The sequence below is a fragment of the Plectropomus leopardus genome, chromosome 15 (genome assembly GCF_026936395.1).
Source record: "Plectropomus leopardus strain MGB_pleo_1.0 chromosome 15, ASM2693639v1, whole genome shotgun sequence".
NCBI lineage: Eukaryota > Metazoa > Chordata > Actinopteri > Perciformes > Serranidae > Plectropomus > Plectropomus leopardus.
In genome coordinates this window covers 7,508,922-7,532,439 of record NC_142190.1, presented here as the reverse complement: position 1 = coordinate 7,532,439, position 23,518 = coordinate 7,508,922, and the positions used below count along the sequence as shown (strand labels likewise).

The 23,518-nt window shown below is 39.0% G+C and overlaps 1 protein-coding gene across 4 annotated transcripts in view; it reads right to left on the bottom strand.

Annotated features, from left to right (window-relative positions):
* Positions 1 to 23,518, bottom strand: part of gtf2ird1 (GTF2I repeat domain containing 1) — a 36,181-nt gene that overhangs the window by 10,174 nt on the left and 2,489 nt on the right. For all 4 annotated transcript variants that reach the window (XM_042499028.2, XM_088088444.1, XM_088088441.1 and 1 more), the window contains exons 2-14: positions 19,088 to 19,217; positions 18,584 to 18,725; positions 16,586 to 16,762; positions 15,312 to 15,495; positions 13,121 to 13,440; positions 11,021 to 11,116; positions 9,599 to 9,682; positions 8,372 to 8,555; positions 5,775 to 5,800; positions 5,055 to 5,181; positions 4,821 to 4,864; positions 4,472 to 4,552; positions 3,038 to 3,190 (exon numbers count right to left, since the gene is read on the bottom strand). In XM_042499028.2, coding sequence (XP_042354962.2) covers positions 3,038 to 3,190; positions 4,472 to 4,552; positions 4,821 to 4,864; positions 5,055 to 5,181; positions 5,775 to 5,800; positions 8,372 to 8,555; positions 9,599 to 9,682; positions 11,021 to 11,116; positions 13,121 to 13,440; positions 15,312 to 15,495; positions 16,586 to 16,762; positions 18,584 to 18,725; positions 19,088 to 19,213 — 1,744 coding nt within the window. In that variant the 5' untranslated portion in view covers positions 19,214 to 19,217. The remainder of the gene's footprint in view (positions 1 to 3,037; positions 3,191 to 4,471; positions 4,553 to 4,820; positions 4,865 to 5,054; positions 5,182 to 5,774; positions 5,801 to 8,371; positions 8,556 to 9,598; positions 9,683 to 11,020; positions 11,117 to 13,120; positions 13,441 to 15,311; positions 15,496 to 16,585; positions 16,763 to 18,583; positions 18,726 to 19,087; positions 19,218 to 23,518) is intronic.

The window sequence follows — 23,518 nt, the reverse complement described above, 5'->3', positions numbered from 1 at the left end:
CAAACAGCGACAGAACAAAGACTTCAAATATGTGATATATTATACAGGTAAAAGACTAAACTAAGGTTCTTATAGTGTTCATGGTATACTGTTAACGAAGCTTATGTGACTAAAGCATTCCTGTCTGTTTTTGTTGTTGCAGTGATTATTATATTTTTAGAAATTCAACTGGTGTATATACAGGGAATGTGCAAAGTAACAAGCCCAAGTCACAATATAAAGCTGCAATTATTCAGCATTATCATATTGTGTTACATTCCAAACATTGTAATTCTCCATAACTCCTCTAGGTGTGATATACAGTGCTAAGGACAATATCTGTATTATTACTGTGATATTCACTGCAACCATATTGCATAATCCTATTACAATGTAATGCAATTGGGTTTATATTGCTTGGAGCTGTCTTTGGACTTCATTAAAATGCTAATTTTTGCCCTTTTTGTTCATATTCAGAGACATTTACAACTCAGGACACGCACATTTTATGACAATCATTAATTTAGCAGCTGTATTTAGACCTGGAGAAATGTAATCTCTACAGAATCACCGCAGGTCCTGATGTGAACCTTCAACAGCACAAACATCCCACAGACATCAAAGTCTGTCCTGTTGACTTCAGATAAAATCAAAACAGGCTAGGAACTAAATATTGTGCGACTTTTGATTGTTACATGTCCCACTATGATTTTAACTCAGTGTAGTGCTGTCAAAAAGCTCGTTACATTTTCTGGCTTATACATTTGATCAACAACTTCCTTAAAAGTATCTCTGATACATCATTTATTCCAGTCTCCAGTTTATTGCCTCTGATAACTGTAACAATTTTCATCTAAAAAATGTCCACTCGTCAGCTACTGAATTAAAAAAAAAGGAATCAGTGTTTTTATTTTGGCATCATTTTGTTAAGTTATGCAAGAAGCACTTGTTACTGACTAACAAGAACCCATTTGTTCTCTTGTAGGAAATGATGTCTACTTGAGTAGGAGATACTCATATCAGCTTCATGTATAGAACTACTTAACTCTGCATCATTTATATTGTTGGGAGTTTCAACACTGCAGAAGCATGACTTCTTCTGTGGGAAATCTCTCGTACTCAGTGCCGATCTACTCAAAATCCCTTATCTATTTTCCTTTTCTATGAAATGCTTCTACAGGCCGATAATGCAAAATAGCCATAATTCTAAATGTGACATTTGCTGCACTTACCTTCATTTTATTTCCTTTAGTGGTCATTTGTGAAAGAAAAGAAAACTTAAAGAAAGCACAATCAAATCAACAAAATAAAACAAAACGCCTCCTGAAAGCATCGTACACTAACCCAAGATCACGTTGAGTAGACTCTTCATTCATTGTAGCATTGTGGCACTATATCCAAATGTGAAAACAAATGCCTCACTTACAATATATATGTCAATTTAATTTCATTTAAGAAAAACATAAAACCCAATTATGATATCTGCACATGTTGATGGACAGTGCAGATTTTTTAGGATCTGTGTCCAAAGGTACATGCTAAGATTTTAGCATTTAATTTGATACACATGCTTCTAAAATATCCCAACAAACTATTGACATTAACGGCATATTTTATAACCTTTATTTATTGTCTCTTTTAGACAGGACAGTCAAAGGGTTAGTTCACCAAAATCAAAGCACAGCATTCTAGTGCCAGCCCAAAATAATGAAGATGAATTCATTTACGGCATTGACAGGAATCTCTGAAAAAGTATTTTAAAACTTGGACAAATAAAATCAAAAGTATCCGTTTGTGGGATAGAAAATACATAATGCCTAGAACACACTACATGCATGATGGCAACCTCGCCAAACGCTTGTGGTGCTTACACTGGCAGCGTTGTTGCTGCGACGCTTCTGCAGGGCTGCCTGCTGCCATGAGTATTGTATTTTTATGAAGCCCTGCATTCTCCTGCAATTTCAACGACACAGTCCTGCAAAAACTTCTGTCCACAGAAATGTTGTTAGAGGGCTTTTATTTTGAAATGGAAACATGAAAGGTTGAGTAAAACAGACATATTTGTATTTCCTCATTTCTGTGACAGATAAAGACATGGAAACTGCAGCAAAAGGTGGAAAAGAGTCAATTTAATTATCAAAACACCATTTTACTGTCCGTTCTTGCTGAAAATCGGCGAGCCGTTTCTCTAGAGGCACTGCGGCTGAGAGGCGGCTGCTCTGATCTGGTAACGTGGGGGCTGATAAAAAACATAAATAAACAGGTCCCTTGATGCTCACGAGCTGCTCAGGCATGCAGTGTGTTCTGGGCTCAAGTACTTTGCGTGAACCAACCCTTTAATGTGAAAAATTTATAAATAAAACGCTGCATGTTTTTAACGTTTGTTAATGAGGCTCTTGCGGTTTAGAAAGAAAGAATAGTCTACTCAAATGTCTTGATAACCTTACTTAAGTAACTGTTACTTTAAAGGTGAAGAGTTCTGTGTTAGATGGAGGTAAGATTTGGGAGAGTTGAAAAGGTCTTTGAGGAGCAGTTTTGTCTCTCTAATACATTAGCTAATCATTTTAGGGCAGCAGGACTAATGGACAATATGACTCCAAATCTGCAAATATGCACAATGCATCAGTCTTAATTCCTTAAAAAATGACCAAAGGTTAAAGTTTCAAACTGACATGGTGACTCGAAACGACAGTCAGTCAAACAGCTGATGCATGGTGCCTTTCACAGATGAGAGTGGGTATTTGTACGACAGGGAGAAGAGCAGAGCTACAGTGGGCCAGAGTTGGGGAGTGGGATTTCTTAAGGTTGAGGTTGTAGCTACAAGGGGCTGGGGAGGTTTGGGAGATGGGAGAGTGGGAGAAAAAGTATCTGAGAAAAGTGTTTTCATACGTGTGGCAGCTTATTTAGCTCCCTAAAAAACAGCCAGAGTGTGGGGTGGCAGTGGTGGGCGCTGGGTGGCACCATGGTGGCTGTAAGGGCTGTGGGTGGAGCTGGCATTCCAGAGGCTGCGGTGAAAAGGAGATGAAATGGAGGTGGGGGCTGATGTGGCTGAGGTTACCTGCGTGGTTTTCCAGTTGGTGATGGGGAGCAGAGGGAGCAGACGGAGCAGGAGGGGCTGAGGAAGCAGAGGGCGAGGCTGTGGGTGGACACGCTGGAGCTGCGACCGGCTCGGCCACAGACTCACTGGCCTCCTCCGCACTTGTACCAGCATCTGGAGAAACAAACATGATCATAATTTTCACAAGCTGTTTACACGTTTCACTGAACTTGAAACTCAAGATTGAGACTCAAGATAAACAGGAAGTATGAGGTTGCTGATATTTCCTGTGACTTGTTAATATTTCCTGTCACTGGTTTTAGTTTATTAAGATTTAAGTTTTAGACAAAACCAAAGCAGCCATGTACTGGACTGTCTCATCTACTGTGGCTATGGTTACATAAGCACCAATAGTTCCCTAATATTCGTAACTTGACAATATTCTGAATTTGCTGCAGGTCACATAAAAAGCATATTCCATATAAAAATTCCGAATTAGGCTGTTTTCCAAATTTTGCATTTTCCGATTAAGCCGTGGAATATGCCAGTATTACTCGGGTGTTAGGAGGATTATTTGGGCATGTATGCAGCCAATTCGGAAGTCTGATCTGAGTCTCAACAGGGGTTGTTACAGCAGTTTGTAACACACTGCCACTTTTCTGTTTACGGGCAGGTCTATGCGCTGTCTTGGATAACTTGTACAAAAACAGAGATGGGTGCAAAAGAACATTTTTGGTTGGAAGGGGAAACACACCTGCTTTCGAAGATCATGAAAGACTTGCACATCAAACCCGTTTTTGATATTTGCAAATATCAAAACAGCGACCTTTTCAAGAAGGTGAGGGGAGGAAAGAGAGAGTCCAAAAAGCCCGCCACCAGTAGGAAACTCTTTTCAGTACTTTGGCTGGGCAGTTAATAACATTTTTCTGTGGTGTGACAAACTCAGAAAACATTTATTTTTTGCTTTTTCTGGACTTAAATGTTGCATTTTGTGTTTTTTTTGTAGTGTTGCCCATGCAGCGATGGCATGGCTCGATTACACTGACAGTGCTGCTGAGAGTCGCTGGACCTTGAACTACCTCCTGAGCAGAGCTGGTTCACAAACTCACCCCTAAAGGAAGCCATTAAGTTCCTGTAGTGTAAAATAACTATTTGTGTGGGTGGTCCCAAGTATATTTTCCAGGAGGTCTTTTTTCTTTTTTTTCGTCTTATACACCAAGCCACCTCCTAAGGGCTATCCACTGCAACTGTGGCTCTCAGTTCTTGCGAAAAGTTAAATACGCTGTATTTAAGTATTGCTGAGGACATCATAGTTTTAGAATTTGGATAAGTGACACTGCATCACACACCTGCTATATACAAGCGACATTCTCTGAAAATGTCTCTGGATACTGTGTTTATAATCTAAATGAGCAAATTTAGCAGCCAATAGCTGGAGAGCGTGCGCTCACTTACCTGGCACTGTAACTTGAATGATTTCCCCATCTGGAGGCTCTGTTTTAATCCTTTTCAAAGGAATGCAATCTCCTGAAGGACCTGCGGGGATTGAACAGTTCATTCTGCCTGAGTTCCCATCAGTGTGCGGCACTGTGTTTTATGGCTGCGTTAAACAGATTTAAGTGGGTGATAGAATGTGTGAACTGACTGGACTGCAAAACATGATGGGAAATCTTCTTGAGGGACTTCCAGGGACTGTTAACAATGCTTCAAAAGTTTAATTTGATACTCAGGGCTTGAATGTTTTGTTAAAAATCTTAACAACATTTTTTTTAACAATGCAGAAATGCTTTTTATTTGCACATACCTGCTTCACAGTCAGCCAAGGGACTCACGCATGCACTTGCTGATCTGCACGATTGAATAAAACACACTCAGGTGATTACCGAAATTTCAAAACGGACTCATTAAAAATACATACCCACTTTTGTTTTTCTTATAAATGCCATTACATTTGGCTGCATGCCACTATCTCATATTTCCGCATTACAAAAAAATCCTGCAGGGTGATGCTAAATATCTGTGTGGGCCGTGCTCTGACCTGCTGCTGTGAGGATTGCTGACCAACTCGGCCGTGGTGGGCGGGATGCTCAGATTGTCAAGGAAGCCATCTTCAGGCATGGAGCCCAGGTCATGCTTGCCCTCCTCCCTTGCAATTTTGCCAGCAGCTTCAACAAACAAGACACAGACGATAAACAAACACTGCATCCCATTAGCGAGGAACATCTGTGGGGTGTAAATATATAAATAAAGACTTGACAGAGGACTTTTCTGTTAGCCAGTTACTGTAATTAATTGTAAAGATCCTGACAAATATTGTACTGCTAATGCCCGACTCGAGCCGCGCACAGAGCACACATGGAATCCTACCAAAATAATTACATTTTACCCAAAGTTCCCCTTTGAAAAGATGGAGATCATTTTTCATTTTAATGAAAATGCAGGCTACACTTTGGCATTGAGCCAAATTAGCTCTGATTTTGTCTCATAAGACCACATTACTTTCAGCTGGGCGCGCACAATAAACTGGCAACTGGGGGATATTGCCTGCAATACATGTATATGCTATTTTTATAATGAATTTAGCCTGTGAAGATACAAAGGATAGACGGATTGGCACATTTTCATGTTTAATTAAAGACAGTGGCGCGAGAAGTCATAGAGAGACAGATCTGCAGTGTTTTATTAATGAGGCAAAATCACAGCTCATATGCATGAGAAAATTGTATTAAAACAAAAACAAAATTAATCACGCTCTTACCAGTGAAAATCCTTTCATCAAACATTCTGGAACATAAAAAAAACAAAACAGGCCATTAGTCACCAAGTTCAAAGAGTGTTTCAGCTCTCAGGGCAGAAGTCATGATGCAAACACTGCGCATGTGGAGGAACACATCATTAGCAGCTTTTTTAAGCACATTAACTGCTCTTTACACAATCAGTCGCAGTCAGACAGTCAAGTAAATGAGTCATCCCTTTGTTATCACTGAATCCCTCAGATTAAAAATAACTGTGTGGATGTGAACTATACTTCCCCTCCCTCTGGCACCGAGACATTCCTCTCCTGCTGTGATCATAATTAATCTGTACACACAACTATTCATTTAAGTTGTGTTTATTTACATCACTCTGGTGAACTTTTTGATCATAAGATGGAACTCCTGAAACTTTGAATTGGTCAAAATGGGTACTCTTTATGGGTATTTTCTTCTATAGTTAATTAACAACCTGATTTATTTAAGGAAAGCTTCAGTATTTTTCAACTTGGACTTCATTTCCCATGTTTACCCTATATTTTGTGTCTAAGTGAGTAATGGGATTGACTATTTTTTAAATTGCTCCTGTATTGAAGGAGTGAGCCTTTTTAAAGTTTTATATTTGTGACCTGTTCTTATAGATTTACATTTTAAGTAGGAATGAATGAACTTGGGGGCTGGGTGAGTCAGACAGGGCTGGGATGTCTGAATATTGACAATAAAAATATACAGTAATGCCACCGTTATCCTTAAGGATTACTACCTTGTTAGCATGTTTACTTTGGCATGTTATTGTTCTCTCGAGGATTTTATGATTTTAAGGGGGAAAACGGCTGACATTTGCAGTTTAAATAAACATTCGGTCACTTTTTTAAATGTATTTTATGTTAACAATAAACACTTAAAAGACAGGAAAACAGACTCATACCTTTCTGACCTGCTTCATCTTCCAGTACTTAAAAGTTTATGCAAAAGCTGTCCACTGGAGAGGAGAAATCAACTGAAACGAAGCAGCTCGCTTGTAGTTTCCACATTGAAAAAAGCACTCCAGAAGGCATCTTGAACTATTCTCATCCATGATCTATTTCTTTAACAAAGTTCTAGCTATAGCTAAAGTTATTTTACTATCTAACAAGCTACCAAAAACATAATATGCAATGCCTGGTGCTTGACACAACATGTGCTCAAATCCTGTCATGATTCTTCCAGATATAACACTGTTTTTCTGTTATGAGTGTTATAGTTAACATAAAATAGATTCAGACATTGACAGCATGCTTATTTATGTGGTAAAAGTTGTAATTCCATACTCCATTCATAATGTCACTGGCAGGCACTTCCTGTTTACTGTGATGACACTGTCACAGCCTACTGGTTTCCTGGGAAACCTTTGCCATACACACATACATAAGCTGGTTGCAGTATTTTTGCATGTTATACAGCCTCCAGAATAATATCTCATTTTAAATATTAGCCATTGTTCCCCTTTACCTCGCAGTACAACTAAGGGTATTAGGAATATAGTCAAAACAATTCAGGTATGTTTTGATAACATGAAGCAGAATTGGAAAAGTGGGAATTCTGAAGTTGCTGTCACTTGATAAAAAGTGACAGAATCACCAAAGTCATCAAAATCCGTCATCTGGTGACCATAAATATCTGTGCAAAATTTAATCCTTCAATTTGCTTTTTTGATATTTCACTCTGGACCAGACAAACTTGGCGACCACATTGCGTTCCTTTATGGTTATGAGATTTTTGTTATTACCACAAGCGCTGATCTATTTGCCTGTAATTTTGGAATTAAATAGCTCACAATATGGATCTAAAATTAGGTTTTTATTACATGTGATATCATCGGAGCATAATTAATAGCAAGGCTGCAGCTTTTAAATGACAACCAAATTTTGGCACCAGCTAAAGCAGCCAACCATTAGGATGAACGATCGGTTGGTTTAAAAATGAACGCACTCTGTCAACAAAGAACATGCCAAAAAAGAACATCAGGGCCTGCATCTGGAACATCTCTCAATGACAATGGGAATGTGATGTAATTCTGAATTAATCACATTTTCAATCTTTCCTAATTCTATTAGCACTAATGAGCTGCCTGCAGGATTCGTTAAAAGATGTGTTATCTCAAACAAGGCATGGTGGCTCATTTAAATTAGCTTAAACAAATGGATGGAAGAGCAGCCGTTAGCACAATATGCTGGAAAGGGAAAGTCATTTGGGACATGAATGGAAATGGTTTACCAGTCAGCGGGATGTAGTGTGCTGAAGAAACAGACGTTTAACAGACAGATGGTATAGGCTGGCTCGCTTGGTGGCCGCTTATTAAAAAATCTTTTCTAAATAAAACTTTCTGAGGCAATTCCATACTTTTGTTTTGTGGACGATAATGAAGTGCCAAGTGGGTAAACTATGATCGGCACTCTGACTAAATTAGACTTAATTAGACATGGAAGCCAACGTTTCCTCGAAAATCTAGTCTGTGAATTACATCAGCCTCATACTTTGAATTTATCCTAAAGAATTATATCTGCCTTAAAAGGTACATCATGCTGAAAACGTTAAAAATAGGACTTAAAGCGTTGGTTACCGTTTGACAATGAAGCGGATTCCATGGCGCTCGTCCAGGATGCGTTTGAGCTTTGGGACTCCGTAGGTGCAGGGTCTCTTGAAGGGGATCTGGTCAGGAATGCCAATGATCTCCACAGCCCCTGGGTCGCAGGCTATTTTGCGGTAGGGGACAGGCACCATGTGATCTAGACCCAGGGCCTCAGCTGGAGGGAGGACACCAGACACAACCAGTTTTTAAAATAAAAACAAAACAAAAAAAACAATGTGATGCTCTTGAAATATTATCACTCAAAGCTGGGGTAGGCAGTTTTATTTTGGTTTCATTGGGCAAAAATTCCATAATAAACTTTGGGTATATTGTAAATCAAGTAGACGACACGGACAACTGATTGGTACTGGTATTTCTTGCTTTTGTTTGTTGTTATTTTTGGTGTTTGTGTGTGTGAGAGAGAGAGAGAACAATAAATTTGCACCTCTTGGCTCTGTTTCCAGGCTTTAGAAAATATAGTCTGTGACAGGAGACTTTGGCCAATCACAGAGGTGCCTTTTCCAGATTTCTGCCTACCCGAGCTTTAAATATTAACTTCAACTATAAGTAGTGCTTTATTCCTCCTCGTGCATTTGTTACTCTCCAAACATGAATTTACATAAGGAGAAGCAGCCTCTGGTGAAATGCACAACCCATGTAAAGGTTTATAGAAGTGAAGATAATTCCAGCTAAATGAGAAATTAAACTTTAAGGGAATGATAATCGGTGCTGTGGACTTGGATAAAAAAAAAAATCTTGAAACAGATCCCATGAGCCATAATGTGCAAATGCTTTTTCCCCTTAATTTGTGGAAAGACTGCTTGTAGACACAAAGTACACACTGAATAAGTGCACTGCAGTTGAATTGCTTGTAAAGCATCTTTTGAATATTTTCAAACAAGTGGCAACACAATGCAAATAATTTCAGAAGTGAACTTGTAATCAGCTGTATATTTCCTCTGGCTGAGCTCTTCTTCTGACATGTTTTTGAAGGAATGAACAGTGTGCTGTGGCTACAAATACATGTCTTATGTAGGAAAAGATGATCAAACCAAAGCACTGACCCCAATCCATCAACATCCATAGATATGCACAGAATAATCACTGTGCATGAAAAATTGCGTGAGGAGGCAGGGATACCTTGGTAAATTGCCGCCTAAATATGAAACTGAGGCCCAAATAAAATTAAAGATTAAAAAAAAGAGAAGCTTTCCTTACCATATCTGCTGTTGAACAAGATCTGAACACATTCCCTCAGCGTGTTGATGTCCTCAGTTTCCCGAATGAAAGAATCCCATTTTTCTGCATGAAAAAAAAAAAGCATAAGAAACTATTTCTGTCAATGCTTTACGCACACTGAAACAGAAACCGCCTTCTTTGATTAAAGTCTTTTAGAGCTTTAACATTCAAATGAGCTTTATTTCTTTGGAGCGCCAAAGATCTGAAATTAATCTTCTCCATCTACTCAATGTCAACTTGGGAAATAAGTGCAATCTACTTATAGGCTTACTCTTGACGTCTTAGTAGCTTAGCCCTTAATGGTTGCGGTTTAGTTTAGTTTAGCCTTTGTTCAGCAAACAATGCTTGGCTACTGTATGAACATGCAAATCCAAGCAGTGCACAGGAAAACACAAGTGAAGAGGTTACACAGAATGAACAAAATCCCCCGCTGGGACAGCAGATTTGGACTGCTATCATGGTTTAGAATATTCATTTGTGACGACACGGACGACTGATGCGGTAGTTTTGAGGCTGAACCTGGTATTTTTTGCTTTTGTTTGTTGTTGTTGTTTTTTGGTGTGTGTGTGTGTGTGTACTTGATTCAGATTGATCTTTTTTGGTGTTGTTTTGTCTTGAATGTTTAATTTTTATTCGACTTGACCAAGGTGTTTATGAAGAACAATGGGATGGAATGGGATGGGACTCACATTGTATTTATATATAATATGTGTAAGAGTTTGAAGACCCTCAATCTTTTTTTTTTTGAGGATCCAGTTAATTTGGTTATTAAGAATTCTGACTTTGCAAAATGTGTGAGATGAGCAAGGGTTTCAAAAGCCAACCTGTATACTGTATAATGCCAATCACCAAAAAACATGAAAATAACAATATACAATATATCTAGAATTTTGCATAATGCTGCAGCCATAAAAAGTAGAGCCCTGAAGCTGAGCATTTTACTCAGTGCAGGTGTGAAACAATGTCAGTGAAGCACTGACATTTCACTTTGAAGCTAATTAAAGAGGCAATCTGAGGGCAATATTGGAAATGTGCAGTTAAAATCGCCCACATCTTTAAAAATAAATGAAATGCTGCTCTTCTGTAATAACTGTCAAAGCAAGTGCAAAACGTTCTCACAGTTGATATATCTAACTCAGAAGTTAATTGCTCATTTATACAAGGCACAAGGTAGATTTATTAGTCATTTTTTAAACATAGTGTGAAAAATTAAATTATACATCTAAATATATAACTGTTAGCTGAGACAAAACGTGATGAGGGGTACACATGCTCAGTCTGTTTAACTTTGTCTTTAATGGTTGGAACAACCTGTGCAATGAATTTAAATAATGTAAACTGCCTACATTCACGTGTAACATATAGAGTTATATATCATCGTAGTAATATGTTCAATCTTACCTGATTTTTCATGCACTATGGAGAATAGTAGCCTCTTGGAGATGTGGATGCCAGGAGGGCTCTGACCTTGCTCAGCAGGTAGCCGTGTTGTCTCATCTGAAAATGTAAGACAAATTAAATATGTTCAGTTCAATTCACTTTCGTTTCAGTCAGAGATGTTCAGTAGATATTCAGTAATTAGCTTCCCCAGCATTCATTACAACTTGACAACACGCTCTCTACATTTTGGAGGTATGACTTCTTCTCTAGCATTTCAAATGAACAGTTGGTAAACAAGTCCACCTGACGACTGGTGGCTGCGAGTTAAATGACTCATTTAGAGACCTGAGGATAACAAGGAAATGTGCTATAAAACTTAAGTGCTGCTTTGGATGAAATAATGAGCGGTATAATAATCAGACTTTAAAGCACACTGCAAATTTACCAGTTTTCTGGGCTCACCGGAGGCGTAGGATGAAGCACTTAGTCTGAAATACATTTTTTCATACAGAGATTTAACTTTTCATTATCGTTATGATAATTATTGTGAATGTTATGTCAATCTTGAATTTTACTTCTATTCACAAAAGGAATCTTTTGAAATTCGCACAATATTGTCTGAGAAAGAGCCGATGTTTGGCAGCTTGCAGTCAATCTCTGGCTGTTTTATAATAGCAAGTATTCTCTGTTAATGCTGTGATTGTGGAAAAGCCACCCGAAAATCATATTCCACCGTTGAAACCATGGCGGTAAAAAGAGAACTGGTTATGGGAACAGTGCCGGGTTTTGAAGCTAATTTGCCATAGCGGCCCAACCGTGTCAATGTTAGCTCTAGGTCTGAATTGTTATGGCATGGGGCCCAAAAAGACTTTTTCCCCCATAGACTAGTGGATTCCCTGAGTTTGGGATTGATAACTTCTTATCTTACACTTAGATTGTGAAAGTAGCCGCATTCAGTTATTTTTCTAATGTCATCCATGTAAATGAGTCCAAGACCATGAGGCTAAGAGGAAAGGAAATCCCAATGGGTCTCAAAGATCTGGGTAATTTTATACTGAGAAGTTGAACCTGTTTGGCTTCATGCACCACTGTGCAACTTTCAAAGGAATGATCAGGGCCCCATCCTGAATGCAGTTCTCTTTATACATCCATAGTTGAAACCCACCCTTCACTAGGGCTGCACAATTAATCGAATATTAATCATGATTACGAATTTAAATTCCCCCAGCTAAATGAACGTGATCGACTGCAATATTGATGGTTGAAATGCCTGCCTGTCTCACAGAAAACTCCAGTGCACATCAAAGTAAGGGCATACTAAACTAATGGCCAGCCTCAACTTTGTAGAGCTGTCATGCCGCTACCGTGCACCCTGCAGGTGCAGCGAGTGAAAACCTTTCCTGAATATTGAAACAGCAAACGAGCTTAACAAAAATCATCAATTCATCAGCATCCATTGTTTGGAAGTAATTTGGATTTAGAGTTCATGAAACTTGTGTCTGCGCTGCAATGCAACACAATCAACTTTTTAAACCACCTTAAAAAAACACCACAATCTGCAGTGCATTAAATGCATGAGACCAAAAAGAATACCACTGCTATAGTTAGCTAATTAAATCCAACTAAGACATCCAAAACGATGCTGCACAGTGCATCACAGTACCACAACCATACATTAGTACATTACTTATTTCTTATTCTTATTATTCATTTTACCTGCTGTTTTTATGCTTTATTTATTTTATTTTATTGTCTTTTAGTTTGTATTTAATATTGAAATTTTGCATCTTGCATTATTTGTCCTCTCATTTTAATTTCATCCTAACGCTTTCCTGGTTTCTTCTCGCTTGTGTTCAGTGGGGCTGTCTACCTTTCTGTTGTTGTGTTGCTTTCTATGTGTCCCATTTCTGCTTTTGCTTTGTTTGTCAAAACACTCTGTTTTTTTAAACTCTGTTTTTAAAGGTGCTATATAAATAAGGTTATTATTATTGTTATTATTATTATTATTATTATATTCAATAGAAGTGAAAGCAGTGCTCTGTTTTTTTTAAATGTGAAAATGCTATACATTTTTTTCATTTTTGCTATAACCGTGCAGCCCTCCACACAAGAACATCTTACCGTTATTCGCACTGTCCTTAACAGCCGTGCTTATCTTGTCTGTCCCCGCTGTCCAGTTGGCCTGTCTGTCCTTGCCCAGGTTGAGGAGGGACATGGGTTTGAAATCCAGCTTGCCATCCGGGTGAGGTTTGGAGGACATGGGCATGCCGTACAGGAAGTTCGACAGAACAGAGTTGCTGGAAGTGGCGGGACTGGATGACGGGGCTACCTGGGCAGTGGTCTTTCCTGCGCCATGGCTGCTCGGTGTCATGACGGCGGTGGAAGAGTTGTGATTGACATCAGTGCTGGCCTTGGCTTCACGAGATAAATCTTCTGCTGGCCTGTACACGGACACAAAATCAAGAAGAAAGTCATTTGGAGGGTTTCATGCATCACAGCTTGACATCAAGCGTTTTGTAAACTGGAGTGCTTGCCAAGTGCCTCTTGGATTAAACCAACATTTGCTGCAGCAACAGCTCTTTTTGAGTAGGGAAAATGTATCTCTTCGATTAGGACATCCCCTTGATAACATTTAGGAAAGGAAACTGAAAGATAAATGAAATGAGATGAGTTTAAGCTCTTCACCTTTGCCTTTTTTTCTGTTGTTGTTCTCTCTACCTCTAGGCATGTGCTGTTTCAAGAAAAAGTGGCAAACAGACCAAACACAAATTAAAGTCTCTGTCTGAACAACAGTAACACTGTGTTGCATGTATTTTTAGGCTGTTCATAATCAGTTTTCGATAATCAGATGAAGACACAGGAATCCCCAACTTTTTGTGGGCAAAGGCATGTGACAGTTATTAGAGGAGCAAACGCAGAGAAGACACACTTTTAACTATGCTCCGACAAAGTCGGCAAACTTAAAACTGAAAAAAAAACTTACTAATTTAATGACATGGTAACTGTAGAATATTTCGTCTTTTGAAAGAAGCATTCACATTAAAGGGACACTTTGGCATGTTTCAACATGGACCATGTTTTTCCGTGTTTTTATGTCTAAGTGATTAATGGAGACAGCTATTGTTAAAAATAGTTGTGTTGAGCAAAAGCGCGACAGCCAGCTGCATCAAAAAAGGCGGCACAGTAATGAAGTTTGAGCACCGTCAACTATACTTTACATCCACTAAAAGTACTTGTTTTTGCCACTGACAGGCTCAGTTTATTATTTTAAATGTCTGACAACATTATTTAAAGGATTCCTACAGAGATAGACCTTGTTGTTAGAGAGCAATTTTGGTGGTTTGTTTTTGATTAAACACAAATAATCTCTAACAAAGTCTATCTCTGTAGGAATCCTTTTCATAAATTCTCGCATACTTAATAATGTGAGCTGCCGGCTGCAACGCTTTCGCTCCATACTGGACCAATTAAAAAAATTGTTGTTCCAAACAGTCACTCAGACCCTAAAACATGGGAAAATTGGGTCCAGGATGGAAAATACCAAAGTTATCTGATCACTTTGTATGGATCGAAATATGTACTGAGTCTTGTGGCTGATTGACCTTAATCAGCCTGACATAAATGTGTATTCAATCACACCATACCTACATACCATAATCAGAGCACGCCGTCAACAGGTTCAAAGTCCACATTAGTCTGTCCTCACATGATGTTCCAGCTTCTGTCCTTGCTGTCACCTGTTCATTATGTTCTGTTTATGAGCTGAGTGACTGAGCCGACTTCCCAAATTAAAGTTGACTTAACCTGAAGTCCTTCGACAAGTACCACTCGCCAGGCTTAGGCTTTGTTCAGAGAGACATCAGCACTGTGTGAAAAAATGCTGTTTCACTTGAAAGTAGAGCCAGATTCAGCTTTATCTGCTGGATTACTCTGCTTTGGCACCACTATGATAATACAAATCTTACTCCAAACATGTTCTGGAGACACTAATATGAAACCTGAGAGAGTGTTTTTCCACAGCTGAATTAAAACCCTGTCTATCCCTCACTAATGCACTACAGCCTGTCTGCTACCAATAACCAGCTACAAAACATGCCAGGATAGCTATGTGCTTTCAGCCATACACAAGTATCTATATCTGGAAAGCATTAGAGACTTAGCCCAAATGCCAAACCTCTTTTTTTCCGTTCTGGAGTGATCAGATGTGAAACAGCTGGTTTCATAATCTGATGCAAGCGTTCAAACAGCAATCTGTTATCCCAAACAGCAGTGCATTACACACTAACAGACAACAGATTTGGTCTTCACAGACCTTTTTACGGTGAACTGGATGCGGTGGCTCTGCTCCAAGATCTTCATCAGTGTCTTGGTGTCATACTCAGAGGGCTTCTTCAGGGTGACTCCTTCAGGCAAACCATGGGCCACCACACAGCTAGGGTCCTTCTGGATCCACTCATAAGGCACAGGGACCAGGCTGCTCTTTCCCACTGCCTCACCTGCACATTGCACGAGGCAGAAGCCAATTATTGTGTTAGCGCGACTAAAACTGGACTTTTAACATACATGTAAACATGTTGGTCCAACTGAAATCGTACTTAATCAAATTTCACAAAGTTGCACCCAGAGAATTTCATTGGAAATGGATTTACTCCGTGATGTATGCACCTCAGTCAAAGTTTAACTGGACTCAGGCTTCTCCAAATGCTCCAGGCTGGCCTCCCTCTTTAGTTAGGGATAGGGACTGTTCATTACTTGTGAGGGGGGAAGGGGTGCTACATTTTTCAGGCATTTAAAAAAATAATTAAGAACTGAGGGGGGATTTGTGTGTTCAATTTTGGCTTAGGAGAGGGACATACAACTTTTGTATCTATTTTTAATAAATAAAAAAAGGCACCCCCCCAGCCAATCCCCTTCCTATGCTAAATAAAGTTATTTGTTATATTAGTTATTTGTTATTTGTTATATTTGAATGTTTACTCCACTTCACCACTAAGTGATCCAGGCAGCAGTAAAGCAGCAACTCTGCCGTTCTGTTAAAAAATAAAATGACTGTATTTTCAGTAAGGGCTGTCTTTTGGTAAGGTAAAGTGGTGACAATATCCTAAATATAGCATAAACTTAAACTAACTTTTTAGGTGGCTTAAAACTTATCAATTAAGACAGAGTTTGCTTAACACCATCTGATTGTATGCACGTGAAGTGGCAGTTTTCTACTCCGAAGTTAGTGGAAATAAACAGTTTTGATTGTAATTCGGTCTATAAAATAGACTGTATAAATAAAATGGGTCCATAGCAACTAGGTGGCACACTGCCACTATCTGTGGCGGAGTTGGACACACTTCTGTCAATAAATCGATTCTACCTCAGTGCTTGTACACTGGGACAAGAACAGTAGTCCAATTAAATGGCCCAATCAAGCTATAACCATAGCGCCACTTATCTGTGCATGTAAACGTACTGAGTATGAGTAAAATTTATGAAAGGCAGAATAAAAGCTTACATAAAAGAGCTCCTGCTCTGCTCTTGAATAGCCAATAATTATGATTAGGTAAAAGAGAAAACACGTTGCACTTGGTTAATCCTTACTGTAAAGTACAGTGAAGACTTCCTCCACCATCTTTCTCAGAACAAAGATGTTGGACTGGGCATCTGATGGAGCTCGTGGTTTCCCATGCTCGCCATCCTTGCTCAGTTTGCTGAGATCGCCTTCCTGGTCTTTGGTATGGGCATTTGCTATGGTCAGATTCTGCAGACATGGCCCCCCTAAAGCAAAATGACAAAAGTCACATCTTGAAAATTGTGGAAACATTGAAAATAATAAAAAAGTGCACAAGAACATTTCAAATGTTATAGGTTTGAAGACATATATTACATATATTTAACTTCCATTACTGTTGTTTTTTTACTGTAAAGGAATCAATGACTTTAAGGGTTCAAGAGAAAGACAGTCTGGTTCCTGAAAAATTATAACTATAGAGATGTATTTCCATCCACCTCTGTTTATGCATATTTTCAATTTGGGTTGAAAAGCCAAAAGTTCAACAAAATCTCATAATATCGCAAAAACATTTTTGCACTTTGGGGAGCTGGAAAAGTTGGTGTGTTAATAAAAGCAAAATGCAGCTATGTGCAATGGAAACAGATTAAGAAAATAAATGTCGTCTACAAATGGCTTTTAAGACACTATCGCACACAAGGCTGTTACCAAAACTCTTCTAAGAGCACATAGTTGTTATGTTAGTTATTAAAAACGGTCTGTTTCCCATGTACAGAGTGGTCTGCTTTATTACACATCCACTGTTTTCATTTATTTGAGGTTTGACTGGTGCTCTTTTAAGTACACCATGTTGTTGCACCAAGTTGGAGGTTAAGCTCCAGCAACTGCTTATCTTTACAGTCTTACCTCAAATATTCACATAACCGTAGTGGATGGAAGAGCACATAAATGTGCACTTTCTTTTGCTTAATTTCTGCAAGTTTGGTTAAAATTTGCAGTACATTTGGATGGAAACCAAACTTAGGTCACCTTTTGAAATTGCCATATAATATAAATGACTTGTAAGTCCTTTAATGTGCGGATACATGTAAAGCATCTCCAACAATTGGTGTATCCACTCGGATCAAATACTTCTAATTTGTTGTAGTTGAAGGCCATTATTTCTATTCTATTTCTTCACTTAAAAAAGCAAACTGCAGCTACTGTTCCCTCTAACTTTTGGGAAAAACTCATTTCACCTTGAATAACCAGCCTGATAAAATCTAACTGTGTAACGGGAGGTCAACACCCCTCAAATTGGGTTTATTAGCTGGGAAACATTGTTGAGTCTGAGAAAATGATTTGCTTTTTTACTTTGGCAGTCAAGGTTAACAGGTGGGACTTAATGTCCCAATGCAGATTTCTGAAATACGGCTCAGCATACAAACTTCCATGTGAGTTTGTTTGTAGGAAATGAAGTGGTACAATTCGGATAGGAGATGTAATGAAATCTTTTCTCACAAGGTAGCTCTGTCACTGTCAGTGTGTGAGTGTGAATAAGTAAATGAGAGGGATATTGTTAAGTGCTTTGTCCATTAAGGTAGAAAAGTGCTATATAACGCATTACATTTAAATGCAGTAAACCTACCTCTATTAGTTACAAGCATTGCAACATTAACTTAAACCTATTTCTGCTCAGCCTCTGACACTATCACTGTTCAAAGAGTTATAGCAATTTAGTGAGTTATTTGCAAACTTAACATGTTGCGTGGTTTTGCCAAATGAGATGTGAGAAGACTAGTGGCTAATATATCGTTTTATCCAATGAAGTGTGATAAAAATGTGTGAAACTGCAACTACTTTGTTTTCCGTTGAAGTAATCTGACATTGAGAAAACTGGCAAGCTGCTGCAGTTATTGAAGCTTTTGGCTGAATCTGCATTTGTGCGCTCACAAAACTGTAAAATCCTATAGGGAGAAGTCTGACACGAGTGCATTTTATCGAAGTGCCTCGCAGCTGTAGCTATAATGAGACTGGTCAATGCTCTATCGTGAATGAATAATGGAAAACAACATTCACAATTAGGTACACAGGAGAGTAGAACTTACGGCAAAACTTGTAGAAGTCTGTTTGGATTTCCCTCCTGGAGTTGAGAAACACTCTGCCCTTATCTGTGCCCACAGCAATCACACTGTCCTCATGTACGGTGACACACGCCACCTCTGCATTGAGCTTAGACATCGCCATGCACTGCAACATAAGGAGGCATCATTTACTCATAAGCCATTACCATAAACTCTGAAGAAGACATTAGTTCATTAAAACAATCTAGGAACTAGAGGAGCTTTTTTGATTCTGTTATGGCAACAAGATACTTAATTCAACCCTCATACACTCTCACACTTCTGTGTGTATAATCAATTTCTGGGGTATACTCCATATTCACAAAGTAAGAAATATTCACCACAAAACTGGTTCAGAAATGCAGTGTAGCTGTTTATTAAAATGTCTGTGTGTATTTTCAGTAATTTGCTAAGAGCAGTTTATAATCTTGACATGACAGATTGAATAAAAATGAAATGACATTGCGTGAGGCTTGATCTGGGACGTACCACTGAGTCGAGGGCAGACACCAGGCTGGTGAGTATCTCCTGTCTGGCTGACACCAGCGGGGCCTGTGGGTCGCCCCGGGAGTTTGTCCTGATGCCATCACATGCCAGCTTCCTCATCTGAGCCATGCCTCTGCGGGGAACCAGATGAACACAGTTTAGGCAGGAAGCCACGGTGCGACACAGACAAAATCCGTACGTGAGCATGCATTTATGTACACATGCAGCAGTGACCTGCATTCAAAGCAGTTTCTGCTGACATCATTTGGTTTGACTTTAAGCAAATATAAGCGTGCATTCAGGCCATCAATCTCATGCTGGAGGCTGGGAGATGAATGAAATAAGACAGAATAGACACTTTTTATCACCTAGGATGCACATTTCACGTAGATGTGCTTGTACACTTTGCGTATTATGTTGAGACCGATTCTACAGCCACGCTGATGGCTATGTGAAACGTTTCTCATACACAGCTGTGCTTTGAACAACATCATGTTAACATGCTCACAATTACAATGTTTACATGGCAGTTTTAAGTTGGTACATACTTTTTTTTGGGTACAAAAAAAATATCTATAAATAGAGAAACTCACGCATATGTCCTGATGTTGATATTTAAAAGGATGTGTAAAAACTTTGTGCTGCTGGTAGTGCTTGAGAAAAAGTCAGGGGATTAACATAAATCATCTATCCAATAGCTATTAAAATATTCAAGTCTGGGCCAAAGTGGTCGACCGACCAACACTGCCATCCCCAAAGCCACGCCGCTAGCGTGGCTAAAAGCCAAATCCATTTGAATTCAGCAACTTATGTTTTGCTTTTGTCATTTGAGGCTAATCAGAGCACTTGCATGATGTCAAATGAGTCCCTTTATAATGTACTTTCTCTCTTTGAGAGATGGCATAGGAAAAAAACTTATACTGATGATGAAGATTACTGCTAAAGATTTCACCAGCACTGCAAGTAGAGTAGCATGGTCTAATTGCGTAACACATTTGAACAGACACTTCCTAACCAAAACAGCTAAACTCCAAATAACAAGACAGACAATGTAAATTAAAGTAAAGAGGCAAACAGATAGGAATTGTTAAAGAAAAACCGCTCGGCTACAGCCAGGCACTATGTTCTCATGGCAACTGAAACCCGTCTCCTTGGAAACTAATCTCGGGGCATTTGAACAATGCAGCTCTGGCCTTTAATCTCTCCAGACACTGGGAACCATTATACGAGCCTCTGGCAAGCCCAAACCACTGACTCAATAGAGAGAGGACAGAGAGGTAGAGAGACAGACAGAGGCAGGGAGAGAAAGAGGAGGGTGGGTGTGGTGGGGTTCAGCTGCACCAGTCTGAACGTGCCAAGTCTATTGGCCATCTAAATCTGCCTCCCCTGAGGCCACAGCAAACATTAGCCCCCTCCTAAATTATTACGGCCTCGAAATAGATGGCCTCTTTCCCTCACATATTTAAAAGGCAAAAGGAAAGTAGCAAGGAGGAGAAAGGTGGGGATAAGCACGGGCTCAGGATAATGCCATGTCAATTACTCTGCAAGAGAAAGCACAAGCACAATGTCACGGTCCTGTTATGGCGCTCTGAATATTGAACAGCTCGGTGTGCGACGACATTAATAAATAAAGCAACAAACAATGAATCAAGAGGCTAAAGAACAAACATAAAAAAAAGATTCTTAGATGCAAATCCCACAGTGGCTTTGTTGATAGTGAATGACGCAAACTTTGTGGACATGCCAACGCTATTCACTGTGATTTCATCCAAACCATCACTTTGACAAAAGCTCACTTATTCTCCGAGGCTGCAAAAATCTGCCAGCAATCCTTTTTGGTGGGAGCTACAGGTTTTGGAACTTGTAGTTTCTGTCTTTAGGACAAAGCGCTTCATATACTGTTTAGGGTAATTTAAACAGACAGTCAGACTGGTAAAATAACAGGTATTTCTGATGGACTTCATGAGCATGTAAAACACACTAAGGTGTGTTTTGGAAAATGTTTGATAAAAAGACAATAAGCAGAAACAGATGAACTAGAAACCGCTTTCACTCTTTTTAAAAACATTTCTACTGATGTCTTATTACGATGTATGCATCTTGCAGGTTTTTCCCTACATCTTAAAATCCTGGGCAAAATGCCGGAGGGCCATTTGGAGCTAACCACTAAGTGAATTTACATTTGCTCAGAAACTGCATAAAACCTGTTTAAGAAGACCCCAAAAGGTCTGTAATGGGATGGAGCTGTTTACTGACAGAGGGGCACTTTGGCTATAAATCTAAATAATATCAATATCGACACAAGTCAGTCAAGGTGACCGAGGAAGTTTTTATATTCATATAAAAAGGATGCTATGACAGCTCTATGTCACACAGTTAGGGACCGGGTCTTTGGAGTTCTGAAAAACAGCAAACTATGACCACATGGAGTCAAAAAGTCTATATATACACTAGCAATTAACCAAGATTTAAAACCACTGTTTTTGAAGCAATTACACCAACTTTACATATGTTTACTCTTCTCTAAATAGTAGTAAATTTAGCGTCTAAAGTCAAATGACTGAAAATGAAGTCTGCTGGCCTGATATGGGACCTGTCACACTCTCAAGTTCTGTCTCACCTCAGCTGCAGAAAAGATGTGTTGGCAATATAAATGTAATTATATATCATTTATAACAGTGCTGGACAATATGGAGAAAATCAATTATCTTGATATCAATATTGCAGGGTTTATAATTAGTGCTTTCACAAAATATTTAGGCTATACATCTAGCTTCTTGAGAATTAATTATCAGTAATGTGGATATAATGATTAAGTAGGTAAAGGCAAATAATATAAAAGCTAGAGCAGTCTAGGAAGGCAACAGTTTAAAATTTTCATGGTATAATATTGTAGTTAGCAATTTTTATACAACAGTATACCTTGAAACTGGTATACCGCTGCAACCCTAGAACAGTCTGGTAAGCTCTGAAATTTACATCAGTTTCCTGTAATGTGGCATCGTTAAAACCACGAAAAGACAACATTTACTGTGTTACGATTTCCAAAATCTAGGACGACATCTAGTCATATCATGATATCAATATATCTGTGTAATGACCAGCCCTACTCAAAAAACATGATAACATGTTAACACACAAGGTCATCATTGCCTGCGTATGGTTTCACACAATGTTAAAAGTATTCCAAGAAGTTTATTGGGACTTTAAACGCCCTGCACACCTACACGAGTGTTTCAGTTATTCTTGATAATTATAGACTCCTGCTTCAGTTGACAATGGGCAGGGCAAAGCTAAAATTAGGTGAGAACGCAAACTCCACAACACAAAATAAATGGCTACAATTCAATTTGTGGCATGTGATGTTAACTCTATCAGCTGGTCAAACAGCAGCAGGTAGTGGAAATACTATGGTAAGCTTTGAAGGTACCTTGAGGAGTTTGGGTTTTTATTTTTAACAACTTTTAGGATTTTATTAGTGGATGCTGGTTTTGTTTGTATCTTTGTATCTTGTGCATGTGAATCAGGACACACATGCACACGCATGATCATGCAAATAATGAAATGAACATTCATGCAAATGGTTTCACACCCCCCCTTTGATCTACAGGTGGCAGTAAGACACCTAGAAACAGCATTAGTGATGTTTCATGAGGGAGGACGTGCATTCGACACATTTTGTTAAGTCTCAAGGATACACAAAATCCCCTTTGGTGAAGAGCACTGAATATAAACAGAAACTGTGTTTGTTGACAAGATAACTCCACAGGGTACCTTTCATCTCATCTTTTTTTTTACGTGTTGGCAGTATAGCACATTTTTAGCTGGATTCATCCAAGGAAAGACATGTGACGTATGTGTTTATTTGTCCCTGTCATTTATATTGCTGTTGGCACACGTGATATTTTGATTGCGTGCCGCACGGTGCCATAGATTCAGGTCAGCATGCTGTTTTGAGATGGAGAGGAAACTATGCCCAACTGGCCCAACTGGCTTAAACTAGCACTCTGTAGCAAGCTTGATAAAAATAAAAATGTAACTAATAGGAGGGTCAGAGCGATGTCAGTTAAGTGTAGTCTGTACATGCCGACAGTCCTCAAAGGAGGTGTAATTAGGTGGGATTATGTGAGGGAATTTCACAGGTATAAAGGGTCCTGAAGACAAATGTTCTGTGCATAAACCTTGCGTGTATTTTAAAGATCTGTGGCTCCTCTGTTGCTAGTTTGATGGCTAAAGTAAGTGAATAACTGTATGACTTTAAAAGCAAAATGAGCATCAGTCTTGATAATACATCTGTCACTCCACTAACTCAATGATGGATGACGGTTCATTTCTTGAAGGAAGAAAAAAGGACGACTGCAATTTTGTCCTAACAACAATTTGCAGTAAGTCAGGGTGCGGTTTGACATCTACTATCCAACTTATCATTAAAGC